The sequence below is a fragment of the Pinus tabuliformis genome, chromosome 9, assembly GCF_031772625.1.
Source record: "Pinus tabuliformis cultivar Carrire ecotype Pingquan chromosome 9, CPIR1, whole genome shotgun sequence".
Taxonomy (NCBI): Eukaryota; Viridiplantae; Streptophyta; class Pinopsida; order Pinales; family Pinaceae; genus Pinus; species Pinus tabuliformis.
The window spans coordinates 1,314,760,340-1,314,776,563 of NC_142307.1; the positions used below are offsets into that span (position 1 = coordinate 1,314,760,340).

The window sequence follows — 16,224 nt, forward strand, 5'->3', positions numbered from 1 at the left end:
GGATCAAATCTCCTCTAAAAGAAGTTTACACCTCGAGATTTGATCCCTCTCAGCGCTTGGTAGATCCAGAATTAAAATGGATCTAAGTTGGTTTGATTATTAATTATAATTATAATTATGATTATAAATATAATTATTAATTTTATTTTATTTTATTTTATTTTTAATTTAAATTTAAAATTTATATTTAATTTTATGTAATTTGACAAAATCAAAATGTTTTATTAATAATAATTATTAATATTATTTATTTTATTTGTATTTTTGTTTAGTTTAACCAAGGCAAAATATTTAACAAAATATTACATCATAATCATCTCTTCCATAGTAAACTCCAAAACACCTCTGAGTGCAATAACCCTAGTCCTATTATCATTACAAAATTTGAGAAATCACATCCAACCCCATCCACCCTTTTATACATGTTTCTCGACGAAAAACAAGTTAAAAGATCAAGCACATAAAATTTAAGTTTAAAGTTCAAATACCATTCACCAGACATCATTATTTGCAAACCTATTCCCGTAAGTTGATCATTACTCCAGTTTAGGTAGCAAAAAACTACGGATGCATACCAGCTACAAATCACACTTGTGGGAGACATAAAAATAATTTATTTAGTGCTAATGTTGGCTACAGCTAGAAAAAATAATAAATGTGCATGAAGAGTATTAGATTAAGAAATACGAACATTGCAAGTATTGAGAATTGAATAGTAACAAGCTACAAATCACACTTGTGAGAGACTTCAAAAATAATTTATTTAGTGCTAATGTTGGCTACAGCTAGGAAAAATAATAAATGTGCATGAAGAGTATTAGATTAAGATATACCAACGTTGCAAGTCTTGAGAATTGAATAGAGACAAGCACCAAACTGTTTCTAAATGCATAAACATATCATGAAATTGCGTGTATGTGGATATTTCTAGATCAATGTCTTCAGAAGTTGCCCCTTCCTCGTTATTCATATAGTTTGCCCAAAATCTAAATCAAGATGCCCGTGTCCAGACACAAAAGATGTGATCTAACCCTTTCAGTCTCACACAAGAGTCTACCAGCAATTATATAGCAAAAATTAGCATTCCCTATATAACCTGGCCTCAAAACCGTGGGAAAGAAATGTAGAAGCTCCATTGGGAAGTTCTGGGCAGATTCAACTTTAATATCAGCCAATCACATTAGATCGAATCAAGTTTGTTCATTAAAAGTTCCATGCAGTTAACTCACGCAGTTGACCAAGGGCATAAGCAAAAGCAGATATGCAGAAAACATTTTAATGGGTCCAAAGAATAATGGAATTACTTAAATCTGTCCATCATTCAGGTCGCATATAGCCACTATACTGTACAGTTCCATATGTCATGCGTGGCACTTCAAAGACGGTGCAATATTTTAGGGCAACAGATTTGCTAGAAGGTTGAACAGTTCTTATAACTCCTGACAAAGCAGAATAGCCCACAGTTATCGACAACTAGCCAATGTAAAGGATGCTGGGAAGTGTACATCAACTCGAAGACCAAAATATGCTCACCACTGAGCTAGCAAATCACTAAATTTGGCATCTAGTAAATCTCGAAACTTTGTTATGTTAAATTGATTGCAGAGACTTTTTGGTCTCATACGAATAAATCAGTGCATTGTTTGTCAGCTCCATAAGATCAATGGCACAGCATTACGTGTACCAACTTCCACTTTTTAAACACAGTCATAGCCTCTGTATACTGTCACATACTGACCCATGTTCCAAGAGATCAACTAGTACACTACGCATTTTTTCAAGAGACACTGGTTTCAATAACACGCCATCCATTCCAACCTTTATGCACTTTTCCTTGGTTGCTTTGTCAGTACTTCCGGTAAGAGCCACAAGTAATGGTCTTTCATGCCGATTAGGAAACATCTCCTGAATGTGAATGGCCACTTCATAACCATCCATACCCGGCATGCATACATCAAGAAATAATACCTTAAAATTCTGCCCAGCCTGTGACATTGCTTGCAAGCATTGATGACCAGAGTCCACCACTGTCACATCACACCCTAAACGAGCAAGAAGGCTCCTTGTAACCATCCGGTTCACCCTGCATGTTCAACAAGAAACAACTTTCATCATCACACTAGCATCCTCAGATAGTTCCAGCATAACTTTATATTCTGCCCAAAGAATAGATCACAGGTGTTCCACGCATTTCATAAAGGCCTCCAGTCCAGAGTTGAAAATAATTATATTATTTTGTATTAATGGAGAAAATGGTTACATAGTTGTAACGTATCTCCCTAGATTAGAATTAGTTCCTAGAGTTTAGGAGTTTGGTTACAACTTCCTAATTCCTAGTGTTGTACTTAAATGATGTTATCTTTCATTGATGAGTAATAGAGTGTACAAGAGTGATCTCTCTGTTCTGAGTGTAGTCTCCAGGTGCAGGCCTCACCTGTGAGCTACATCTCCTTTTTTTTCAATTCTGTTCACATTTTATCTTGGTATCAGAGCTCAGATTGGGTGAGCCTGATCTTGTATCACCTCTTGTGACTGAAGTGCCTTTGTGGCCAGCTTGCCTTGTGGTAGAATTGCCTGTGTGGTGTGAGGTGCCTCTGTGGCCGCGTGTACACAAAGAGCTTTGTGCTCAATTGAGTAGGTGGACTGCAGAACACCTGGCTCGGACTGGATGTTTTTTAATTTTTCTGAATAGAAGGGGATTGGCGCGTTTTTCGCGCTGACAGTAGCACCAGGAAGGGCAATTGGCGCGACTGTCGGGCTATTAATTGCGCCAGAGCGCCAAAATACCCGATTGGCGCGAAATATCACGGATCTCTCGCGCCAACAAATTTTACTCTAAGCAATTTTTTCTTGGCGCGGATTTTTCGCTCGGGAACGCGCCAATACGCTCGGGACGCGCCAATCCACCTTCAAGGAGATCTGCGGGAAGCCTCATCTTCGTTTGGCGATTTGCAAAGGGAGCAGATCAGAGAAGTTGCAGATCTATCCGCGAGAGGCAGATCGGATCAGTTTTTGATAAGATCGATTTTTTGGCTATATTGAAAAACAACGGATTTGCTCATCGAAGCGCGATTGATTTTGTTGAGTTGTCAGATATTGCCGGATCTGAATCAGTGAGTACATCACGAAATCAGCAGATCGGTGACAAATCGATTTGAAAGGTATCGATTTTTTGTTGTTGTTGGGTAGATTCATTTTTTGTAAACCTGATCAGAATGAGTAATACGATGGAATCTTACCTCCACGAGTCTGGCAAACTCGATGGATCTAACTTCACGAACTGGAAGTTTAAGATCCAGACCTTGCTTGAAGGTGTGAATGCTTGGTCCATAGTTACAGGTGATGAGCAGAGGGTGAATGCGGGGGCGCAGGAGCAAGACTGGGATAAGCGAGAGAACAAGGCGAAAGTTTTGCTGAAAATGTCTGTGAAGGACAACGTTATTCCGCACATCAGAGATTGTAAAACGTCCGCGGAGATCTGGACGACCATTAAAAATCTGTATCAGACCCAGAACACAAGCCGAGTTATGGCACTTAAAAGCAAGCTATTTTCGATGAGGATGAACGAAAATGAGACTGTTGCTGCATTTGTTGCGTGAATCAAAGATGTGAAAGATGCATTGGGGAACATCGGAGAGGCGGTGTCTGACTCTGATCTTGTCTCAATCACACTGAACGGGATGCGAGATGAATTTCAAATGTTCATCACTGGATTGGCGGCAAGGGAGAAAGCGCCCACATTTGATGATCTGACAGGGATCTTGCTGCAAGAGGAGGAGCGGCGGCAGAACTTGAACCCCCAGAGTGATGATCTTGCGCTGATGGCGAAACAACGATCATTCAGAGGGAAGCAGCCACAGCAGCAATCACAGCAGAAAGGAGGAACATCGCAGAAGCGTCCACATAAAGGTATGATTGCAAATGATTCCATAAAGAAATGTTATTATTGTGGAAAGAAGGGCCATATATAGAGTGTATGCTTTAAGAAGCAGGCTAATGATGCAAAGAGGAAGCAGGCAAAGCACAGAGGATACTTTGTTGAAGAAGATAAAGATTTCAGTCATGAATTTCCACTGTTCATAGTCGACCATGCCCTTTCAGCATCTGATCAGGACGATATATGGTATGTTGATTCCGGAGCATCCTCTCACGTGACAGGTAAAAAGGAATTTTTTGATAGTCTTGAGGAAAGTACATATGGATCAAAAATCTATTTAGGTTATGATAGTGGATACGAGATTAAAGGTTATGGGGTTATTCCAGTCAAGTTACCAAATGGAAAAATTAGTCATCTTCATAATGTTTTATATGTACCTGGAATTAAGAAAAATATGATATCTGTATCCACGATCACTGATCAAGATATGCAAGTCGAGTTCTTCAAGACTCACTGTGTGATAAAGGATTGCAGGAAAGAAATAGTTGCAACAAGCGTGCGTGTTGGAAGCCTATACAGACTAGATGTGAAAAGCATATCAAAGCGAGCCATGGTTGCAGGAGGATCGACAGCCGAACAAATCTGGCATCAGAGATTCGGTCACTTGAATTTGCAGGACCTCATGCTATTGCAGAGAAAAGGTATGGTTGAGGGGCTCCCTATCTTTCGTAATATTCAGTTAAATTGTGATGGATGTGCCTTAGGTAAAATGCATAGAGAACAGTTTCCTGTGCATGATAGGAGGAAGGAAACAGATATTTTAGAACTAGTGCACACTGATATATGCGGACCCATGCAGACAAGGTCGCTAGGTGGAGCATATTATTTTTTGTTATTTACTGATGACTGCACTAGATATTCATGGGTTTATTTTCTGAGTAAGAAAAGTCAGACTTTCCAGTGCTTTAGAGAATTTAAAACCTTGGTGGAAAAACAATTTGGTAAGAGTATAAAAATTCTCCGATCCGATCAAGGGGGAGAATACAAGCTAGGGGAATTCATGAAATTCTGCAAATCTCACGGGATTGTTCAGCAGTTTACAGTGCCACACACACCACAGCAGAATGGAGTCGCAGAACGCAAAAACAGAACCTTAGTGGAGTGCGCAAGGAGCATGTTACAAGGTAAGGATCTATCTAAAAGCTTTTGGGCAGAGGCTATTAATACTACTGTATATTTGAAGAACATAAGTCCTACCAAATATCTTAGATTCAAAACTCCTTTTGAAGCTCTATATGGATTCAAACCAGCAGTAAATCATCTAAGAGTATTTGGGTCAAAAGCATTTGCCCATATACCCAAAGCTGATAGGAAGAAATTAGATCCTAAAGTTGTGAAATGCATCTTTGTTGGTTATGGCACAGAATTTAAAGCATATAAATTGTTCAATCCTGAGACTCATAAGATATTTGCAAGCAGGGATGTAGTGTTTCATGAACAGGTACAAGAAGGGAAAGATGACACTGATGATGATTGGCACATTCCATTGTTGATGGATGAAAGCAACGAGGATGAAAGAGAGCAAGAGCAGAAAGAATAGCATAAAGAAGAATAGGAAAAAGGTGATAAAGCAAGCCCATTTAGAGCTAACAAATTTGAGGTAAGTCCCCTACCAAGGAGATCTGGTAGGATGACTCAATTACCATTAAAATTGAGAGACTATGCTTTGATGTCAAATGTTATAAACATTGTAGAGCCCACTAATTATAAAGAAGCTAGTCAATTTAAAGAGTGGAGGGCTGCAATGAATGAAGAGATAGAATCAATTCTTAGAAATGACACTTGGGATTTAGTTGAACTGCCTAAGAATAAAACACCCATAGGATGTAAATGGTTGTTTAAACCAAAAACGAATGCAGATGGAAGTATAGAGAAATTAAAAGCTAGGTTGGTTGCAAAAGGATATTCACAGCAGGAAGGTATAGATTTTGATGATACTTTTGTACCTGTAGCAAAGTTAAATACAATCAAAATGCTTATTGCTTTAGCTACTAAATATAATTGGGAGCTACACTAGCTTGATGTCAAATCTGCATTTTTAAATGGTGAATTAAAGGAGGAAATTTACTTAGTACAGCCAGAAGGGTTTGTAAAGCAGGGGCAGGAACATCTTGTTTGCAGATTGAAAAAGGCTTTATATGGTTTAAAGCAAGCACCCAGGTCTTGGTACGAAAAGGTTGATTCTTTCTTCTTAGAGTATGGCTTTCATAGAAGTTTAAATGACCCAAATTTGTATACCAGGTACAATAAGCAGCGGCAAAATATTCTGATTTCTTTGTATGTCGATGACATGATTATAACAGGAGATGTAGATGATCTAATCAGAGGAATCAAAAGGCTTATGGCACAAGTTTTTGAGATGAAAGATCTTGGAAGACTTCATTACAGTTTGGGATTAGAAGTATGCAAAGATACTGGGCAAACTTTTCTTACCCAAGGGAAGTATGCCAGAAATATGTTAGAAAAGTTTGGTATGGATCAGTGTAGATCAGCAGCGACACCTTTGCAGCAGAATCTGAAGTTGAGCAGTGACAATGGCACTAAAAAGGTTGATGCTACAATGTATAGACAGCTGGTTGGCAGTTTGATATATCTTACAACAACCAGAGCTGACTTAGCATACTCTGTTAGTGTATTGAGCCAATTCATGTCAAAACCGCTTGAAAGTCACTGGGTAGCAGCAAAAAGTGTGTTGAGGTATCTTTGTGGTACTGTTAATTATGGCATTTTATACACTGACGCATCTGATGTTATTCTAGCAGGTTTTTCAGATTCAGATTGGGCAGGTAACTTGGATGATCGAAGATCCATCACAGGTTACGCATTCAGCATAGGATCCGGGGTCATAGCATGGAGCAGCAAGAAGCAGAGTACTGTAGCCTTGTCTTTGTGTGAAGCTGAGTATCAAGCATTGTGTGCAGCGACGTGTGAAGCAATCTGGTTGAGAAGACTTCTCAATGATGCAGGAAAAGAACAGAAGAATTCCACTTCCATCAAAAGCGACAACCAGAGCACCATTAAATTGGCATACAATCCAGTGTTTCACAAAAACACCAAACATATAGACACTCAGTTCCATTTTGTAAGAGAGAAGATACAATCAAAAGAAATTACTGTTGAATATTGTAAAACTTGTGACAATATGGCTGATATTTTTACAAAGCCACTTGCACGTGCGAAGTTTGAATTGTTTAGAAGGATGCTAGGAGTCCAGGACAACCCTTTCTCCATTAAGGGGGGGAGTTGAAAATAATTATATTATTTTGTATTAATGGAAAAAATGGTTACATAGTTGTAACGTATCTCCCTAGATTAGGATTAGTTCCTAGAGTTTAGGGGTTTGGTTACAACTTCCTAATTCCTAGTGTTGCACTTAAATGATGTAATCTTTCATTGATGAGTAATAGAGTGTACGAGAGTGATCTCTCTGTTCTGACTCCCGAGTGTAGTCTCCAGGTGCAGGCCTCACTTGTGAGCTACATCTCCTTTTTTTTCAATTCTGTTCACATTTTATCTTCCAGAACCTTGAATCATTAGCATTCCTTTTTGAAACACCTAAAATTATTTTCTAATGACCTGCAATCAAGGCTGAGAAACCAGAATTCCTGATACCAGACTAGGCATAAAATCTGAATAGACAAAGGTCATTATTCTTCGAGTATGTAAATTTGGCAATTAACTGCATCAGCATACTAGTAAGCATACCAGACTAGGCATAAAATCTGAATAGACAAAGGTCATTATCCTTCGAGTATGTAAATTTGGAAATTAACTGCATCAGCATAGTAAGCATTTCTACCCCATTTAGTGGTGGCAAATTGGAAATCAATCCTAAGCCCTAAACTACATAATCCTTTAAAATCTGCAGAAGGGCAATTTGCTGGTAAGGCCTGTTCAAAATAAAATTGACAGAACATATGACAATTTACTCCCTTTCAAGCTCCAAAAAATAATTTTAAAGGACCTCGATACTGTTACCGAGATAGAGATAGAGAATAATTCAATTGAAGAGTAGCCACTTACAGTACATAACAAGAACTTCGGCCACTGGCATATAATACAAACTCTCCAATCCATGTCAAACCCCCTATGTAATTCATGTTTAGAAAATTAATACGATAGTTTATATCCTAAACTTTAAAGCTAAATGTTTTATGAACAATTTCCTCCCTTTCAAGCTCCAAAAAACAATTTAAAAGGACCTCGATACTCTTACCGAGATAGAGAGCGAGAGTAATTCAAATTTAGAGTAGCCACTTACACAAAATAACAAGAACTTCGGCCACTGGAATATAATACAAACTCTCTAATCCATGTCAAACCTCCTACGTAATTCATGTTTGGAATAAAAATACAAGAGTTTATATCCTTAACTTTAAAGCTAAATGTTTTATGAACTATAAAACAGGCAAAATAACATACTGTATTACTGCATGCTAGGTTGTCAAGATATGAATTGTCAATATAAATCATATAGATTTCCATCAAAGCCTCTAACAACTTATCCACAGAATTTAGACCTGTCGCATATAAGCTATTAAGCAATGAAAGCAGAAGATATACAGTTCAAACATTGCAAAAAAAATTCAAATTTCAAATGAGACAAGAACACAAATTCAGTTTCCATCAACACAAGATGTACAAATAGCATCTATGTTGGAATTGCCAGCTTGAATTAACAAAGATGATGAATATGCATTGAGATAAACACAGTTTAATGACACAGAGAAATGTTAAGATTCATATTAATAAATTCAATGTAATCGGGCCTTTTTCTTATACCTAAGAAAACTGCTGAAGCAAACAGCACATGGTTATTCTTAACATCAAGAAGGGGGAAAACTGAAACGGGGAAATCACTTACCCATTATCATCTGTCACCAGAACTTTCAGCCCAGGAAAATCTTTACGGGTAGAATTTGATGGAATGGGAAACACATATTGATGCTCCATTTCATGTATAGGATCTGGAATCCCAAGCTTAACAATAAATATGCAAGTTGAGCCCTTTCCTAATCCCTCGCTCTCAAGCCAAATATGACCCTCCATAAGGTTCACAAACCTGAGTTATGGATCCCATATATAATAAGAACAAAGCATCCACCATAAAGTAAAGAGCTTGTATTAAAAGCTAAGAATCTCCAAAGAAGAAAGCAACTTCAAATAACTGTTAGCCTCTACTTCCTCGAGGATCTTTACCTCTTACAAATAGCTAGTCCAAGACCAGTGCCACCATAATTCCTGGTCATTGTGTCAGAGTGCACAAATTTGCTAAAAAGCTTTGGAATATCCGGAGGATTGATTCCAGCACCAGTGTCCTTTACCTGTGGATCCAATTAAACCGCTGGTACTGTAAGAATAAAATAACAAAGAGGTTGCACTTCATAACAACAAAACTATTTCCCACTACTCGAAACATATAATGGAGTTCCAGGTTATACACATTCAAGGGTAGATGAGGTTCACGAGGCATGGGACTTCCATTGTAGGGATACGTATCCTTGTGCTACACTGACGCATGTTCTTTTTTCCAATTGATAATTTATGCTACACTTCAGTACTTGAAATTTTTAGCATTAAAAGCCACAATAAATCATAAATAATACCTGCACTCTCAAATAGAAATGGCGATCACCCTGCACTGGGTAAAATTCGGCACGTGGATCTCGCAAGGATTCTGGCCTCTCTAATAAAACCGTCACTGAAACACTACCTTCTTTAGAAAACTTCACAGCATTCCCTAACACATTTAAAACAGTTTGCATAAGACGTTTATCATCACCGGCAGCGTACTCTGGCAGGTCTGAAGCGAGATTCATTGATACACACAACTTCTTCACAGATGCAATTGGCTTTACCAAATTGTGAACCTGTTAAACAGAACTAGCGAGTAAGAATGCTGTAGTGTAAATCATGGAAAGAAAAGCATGTTTTTGTTTTCATTAAATATCCCTGAAATCCCTTGTCATTTTGCTTTACCTGTTTTTAAGAAAAAGCACGGACACACGCCCCAACACATACCTCACGAAACATACTGGGGAGATTAAATATCCGAATGTTTAGCTCCAAGCTCCCGTCCTCTAGCCTTGAAAGATCTAAAACATCATTGATGAGTGTTGCAAGGAGATTACTACTCCTTAAGATGGTCTCAACCATGGATCGTTGTTCAGGAGTCAACTCTGTCTCCTGAAGAAGCGATGACAAAGCAATAATTGCATGCATCGGAGTACGCATCTCATGGTTCATAACTGCTAAGAAATCATTGCGAGCGCGAATAGCTGTTTCTGCCTCCTGTCGAGCTATCTCAAGTGCAACATTTTGCTCCATGAGCAGGTCTCGTGCTCTCATTGATTCTTCCAAAATTGCCGCATGTGAGAGAGCCACCGCTACCTGTAAACAATAAACAAAAAGTTAGAAGTGACTTTAAACCATGAAAAATGTCAACAACAAACAACAATTCAGGAGTAAGTTGCTTTGTATACTTTTGAAATTGTTTATTAATTACACAACTACGTTGAAAAGTTGAAATGAGTATTGAAAGCAAATAGTAAAAAGGTAGTTGTTACTTGTATGCTTTCAAACTGGGTTTATGATGCTGCAAACAATAAACCTACTGCTTTAGTTCTTTCTATCATGGTTGCACATATCGTGAAAATATTGGAATTATTGTGATACTAGAGCCAAAATCAGATTCACCGATATTATGGCCTCAAATTATCACAATAATTTCGAAATTATCGTGAAAATTTTGGGATTATTGCGAGTTGAATGGAAATTATCACCCTGCTGCTGGAAAAGAAAGTTCCGGTTTGGGTTGTTTAGGATCATTTTCGTTTTCTCTTGTGCTGAGATTGAGCTGAGGGTTGTGTGAGTCTTGAGACTATTTTTCATCAAGCAAACAAGGGAAAATCCACAGTTTTCTTTGCCATCAACCGAGCATTTTTGGAGTGGAAATTTACTCCAGTATACCATATTCATATTTCCAGGTATATAAAAAAAAATGCATTCTTTTTCTTTGTTTTCCAAGATTAGTATCAATTTAGAGTCTGCCTCTTCACACCCTCTTTTAAATTTCCATACTTGTTCTATGTTCTAGATCCAAAATTCAAAAATTTAATCAGAGCTCTACAAAATGGCAAAGTCATTGGACCAAATGTGGGAGTATGGTGAACCATGTGAGGGTGATAATAGAACAAAGCTGAGTTGCAAGCTATGTGGAATGGAAATGTTTGGTGGAATTACCCGTTTGAAATACCACCTTGCCAAAATCCCAGGGCATGGACTGGATATTTTCCCTATAGCTACCCCGAACATTGTCCTTATTGTAAATAACTCAATTCTTGATACGGCTAGAAAGAGAGATTAGAAGGAGGAACAAGGAAATGCATGGGAACCATAGGCTTTTCAAGGGCGAAGGAAACCTAATCCTTGGCCATACCTTCTTAGTGTATTATTATTATTATCAGATGATTGTTATGGTATCTAGATGCTTCATGATGATCATCTCATAAGATACATTTATTTTTGGTTTAGATACATTTATTTTTGCTTTAATGTGATTTTGTATTATCTTATCAGAACTTATGACTTGTGACTGGGGACAGATATCATATTTCAGTCTCTACTATCAACGATGTACCACTTGGCATCTCATACATTTTATATTTTAGTTCTATTTTCATATGTGTGACACTGTTTTTTTATGTTGCTTTAAAAGAATAAAAATTTGAAAAAAAAATGATTATTTTTATATTTTTTTAAGTTTCCCGATATTTTCCCAGATATTGCTGATAATTTAAATTTTGGACCCGGACGATAAATTGCCAATAACTATAAATGTAACATTGCTTTCTATAGAATTTGCTGACGAAATCAAATTACCACATAAGAAGCCCCCATTGACGTCAGTACATACAGCTAAACATTAAGGCAATCTTTAACTTCATAACAGAAGCATACAGTAATAGTATTTACTATTTACATACTGAAAGAAGCTGCCGATTTATGACGATTTGCTTATATGAAAGCAAACATCGATCTTCAAATCGTATGACCTTCTGTCACGCCTCACAACGAAGTAAATAAAAGGACAATCATTGAAATTAGCATTTAGATAAATTAAAAACAAAAAAACACTATGTTTATTCATTACTAGATGATATAATTGAAAGATTTATTCATTGTCAAACTAACGGTGATAATAGAAAATGAAAATCAACGCAGTGAATTATGAATATTCTGAAATATAGCCAATATAATAATTTTAAAATTTACACCACAGATCTACTGAGGGGGCTGTCCTTCCATTGATTCATCAACCTTCTGAAAGTTAAATAATATTTTTATCATAATCAAACAGCCCTCAAATAGAATTCACCATTTAGTGAACTTTAAATAGAAACTTTGGCAAAATAAGGACTAGATATTAAGAAAGAGGAAATAACAAAATATTAACATAACAAATAAAGCAAGGCCTTAAATATTACTACGATCAAGATAGTATGTTGACACAGGTTGAAGGAATCAAGCAGAAGCGCAGAGGTTAGTGACTTCCCCCTGCTCGTGGTGATGAAATGAAATCGTTAGCTTCCACCTACCTCTTTCAAAGTGTAAATCAGCTCATGTTGATCGCCTTTTCTCCCAGTAACAAAACCATGTGGTCACCATTATCTGTCTGCTATGAGATAAAGCCAGCAGAACCTGAAGCCAACAACCTTTTCCCCAAAATCAGATGCAGCAAATGCTATTAGGATTTAAGACTTTGTCTGGGGGCATAATGGGGATGATTTCTGAAACCTGGGAGAAAAAACAGTAAATCTGTTTCTCTCCCTCTTGTTTGATTAGAGAAGAGCCTGTAGGCTCAAAAGAAAGCTACAACGATAGAGACTTATCAAATAGGAGCCATGTGTGCTCAGGAAAGATCCAGCGATAACTTGTGAAGACCAAGCTATTTCAGTCATGATAAAATTTGCAGAAATGGGCATTCAACGGTTAGAGAGGTGCACCTAAACTTCCATACTGAGTCCCTGGCAGCCATCCTGTAAAAAAAAATGGAGGCAGGGACTAGCTCCAACGTGTAAGAAACTCAAGGTTCTCAAGACAGTGGAAACTCCAGTTGTTCTCAGACTGCAATGGCTAGCAGGATAGATTGAAAACTTGCTGAGTTACAACCTTAATTTAGCATTTGGCTGAAACTATAGCCAAGTAAATAGAGCATAGCTGGAAAGTTCAGAACAGACTTACTACTAAATTGCTACTGTGAGGGTACTTCATCGTCTTCTTCTCAAGCCCCTGAAACAGGGAAAAGTTTGGTAAGCGCACCCTATGTTACACCTCACTCGTACTGTGTGAGGCTTCACATTGTGATTTTTATCACATTGATGGAGTTTGCAGCTGGAACCCATGGATCATTTGGATGAATTTGGACGAGATGATTTGATGCATAGAGATGTATGCAGACCATATTAACAAATATAAGAGCATGGCTCAGGATGAAGATGACATCATGTAGAGATTCTATAGGAGGGAGGGTCAACCAGGTGATGGCTAATCATATCACCCTATAGAAGGCAATATAAGATGTCGTCATACTCCACAACATGCCCCAAGGGTTTGTCCTAGGTATAAGAGTCATTGTCATATATTGAAGACCCTATGGGCACATTCTAAATTGTAAAGAAAAAAAATTATTTTGTCTTTAAAGTGTCAAAATACCTCCAAGATCAAGTCGGCCTACATGAAGAGTCACATCCACCCTTGAAGAAGCCTATATATAAAGGAGCTCCTCCTCCACTTGGATCACTCACTCACTCATCTCTTATGCAAAGAAGCAAAAGCAGAAGAAGTCAAAGAAGGAAGTGTGGAGCAGAGGAATTCGAAGAAGTCGAAGTGTTTTTGGGCCTTATCTATCTCTTGGGAAGATCGAAGTTAGGATTTTTGTGCTAGTATCTCTTCTTGTTCGATTTTGGAAGCAGATGAGAAGGAAATGCAAGCAAATGTATCTTAGGGCATCTTAATAGCCCTAAGACTCGAGACAAGGAAAGCGAAGTCAAGAGGAAGGCTATTAGAAGGAGATCGAAGTCTCCTAGAGAAGCAGCAGCAGTTGCTCGGGAGCAGAATTTCGGATCTACTGGGAGGTTGAAGATATTGCAGCAGGAGGTCGTGGTAGACTTGATCTTGGAGGGTATTTGTCTAAGTCTCTAGGTCATGGTATTCATCAATTGAAAGATCTAAGCAAAGAAGAGATTTACAAGTTTTCCCCTCAAGAGGAGGGGTTTTGGCCCTAGCTTGCAACCTATATAATGTGTCATTGTTATCACTGTTTTGGTATTTGTTTGATGTATTGCACATTGGAATAATAACGAACAAAGCTAATAAGTAAAAGTTAAGACAAACAGTTATCAAGTTAAGAGAATTAACATATTCATTGCCCTATTGAATTCTCAACATGTTATCAGAGCTTTGGTTCTCTAAGGGCATCATGAAGATCTCCTCTACAATAAAAAAGGTCATCAAGAAAATTGCAAGCCAACTCAAGAAAGGTATCAAAGAAGCATGGAGTTTATTATTCCTTCCAAAGAAAGCATCAATCAATGAAAGGGATGAAGGTCTCTTCTCGGCTCTCTCTCATACATTCCAAGACGAAGACATATGGGTAATTGATAGTGGTGCCTCAAGGCACATGACTGGCCACTCCAACCAATTGAAGACCTTATCAAAAGAAAAATCCGCTTACTTTGTGGAACTTGGAGACAACAAAAGGTATCATGTGAAGGGCATTGGATCAACTTCCATAAAACTCGAAGATGGAAGCAACATCCACTCAACAACATTCTATTTGTTACAGGTTTGCACAAAAATTTATTTTCTATTTCAAGTTTAGAAGACAAAGGAGATAGAGTAGCCTTCATTGATGGCCAAGTAATTGTTTGGGGAAAAGACTCATGCTTAGATCAAGCTAAAGTTATTGGTATCCAAGAAGGAAGGCTTTACAGATTAATATCTCCTATAAACCAAGCCCTAGTTCACACTGAGATTAGTCCATGTGAACTTTGGCATCGAAGGTTTGGTCATCCACATTTCAAAATACTTTCAGCTTTAAGTTCCATAGTAGATGGAATCTCAAATCTAAAGGAAGATCATGAAGGTGTCTGCAAGGGATGTGCTTTGGGCAAGAATACCAAGAGACCATTTGGAAGTCGTGCTTTGAGGTCGAAAGAAATCTTGGATCTCATTCACTATGATGTGTGTGGCCCTATGACTCCAAAACCGCTTGGAGGCCATCTATACTATGTCACATTCATATATGATCATTCAAGAAAGACCTAGGTTTACTTAATGAAAACCAAGGATGAAGTATTTACAAAATTTCAAGAATTCAAGGCTGAGGTGGAGAATCTTACAGAAAGAAGAATCAAGATACTAAGATCTAATAATGGAGGAGAATATATATCCAAAGAGATTATAGCATTCTGTAAGGAGTCTGGGATTAAGAGGGACTTGATAGTCCCATACAATCCCGAACAAAATGAAGTCATAGAAAGAAAGAATAGATCTATTGAAGAAAGTGTAAAAGCAATGTTACACGATCAAGATCTACCTAAGTTTCTGTGGGGAGAGGCAACAAAGACAGTGGTCTACATTCAGAATCGATGTCCTCACAGATCTCTAGATAACAAGACTCTTGAAGAAGTGTTCACTGGAAAGAAGTCGTCTGTAGATCATCTCTAGATCTTTGGGTGTCCTGTGTATATTCATATACCAAAGGACAAAAGAAAGAAGTTGGATCCTTCTAGTATGAAAGGTATATTTGTTGGGTATAGTAACTCATCGAAAGCTTATAGAATCTATATGAAAGATGGACATCACATTGAAGTTAGTCGTGATGTCATATTTGATGAGAGTATAGCATTCAAGAAGTCAAAACAACTTTCTATAGATTCTGATGATGAAGAATTTTCGATATTTGAGGAGAAAGTTGACCATGAAGGAGAAAAATCACACCATGAAGAAGAAGGGCCTAGTGAACATGTTCAACCCATTGTCATTCCAGAAACAAGGAAAATACCTAATTGGTTGAAATCCAAACTACTTGATGCAGAAGGTCATGGGGCAGCGCAAGGATCATTTAGAGAAAGTAAGAGACCCAAGAAATATTATGGGTATGTTGCACACATGACAAAATTAATATAAGCATTACCATCCACCTTTGAAGAGGCTATAGAACATCGAGAATGGAAGGATGCCATGAATGAAGAGTATCAATCTATAATGGAGTCTAGGAGATC

At 37.7% G+C, this 16,224-nt stretch overlaps 1 protein-coding gene across 3 annotated transcripts in view; it reads right to left on the reverse strand.

The window, feature by feature from the left end:
• Positions 1-1,154: 1,154 nt before the first annotated feature.
• ETR1 (Signal transduction histidine kinase, hybrid-type, ethylene sensor) overlaps positions 1,155-16,224 on the reverse strand; it is a 74,897-nt gene continuing 59,827 nt past the window's right edge. For all 3 annotated transcript variants that reach the window (XM_089438910.1, XM_089438909.1, XM_089438911.1), the window contains 5 exons: positions 9,959-10,327; positions 9,544-9,807; positions 9,137-9,261; positions 8,802-8,999; positions 1,155-2,083 (listed from right to left, as the gene is read on the reverse strand). In XM_089438910.1, coding sequence (XP_089295036.1) covers positions 1,708-2,083; positions 8,802-8,999; positions 9,137-9,261; positions 9,544-9,807; positions 9,959-10,327 — 1,332 coding nt within the window. In that variant the 3' untranslated portion in view covers positions 1,155-1,707. The remainder of the gene's footprint in view (positions 2,084-8,801; positions 9,000-9,136; positions 9,262-9,543; positions 9,808-9,958; positions 10,328-16,224) is intronic.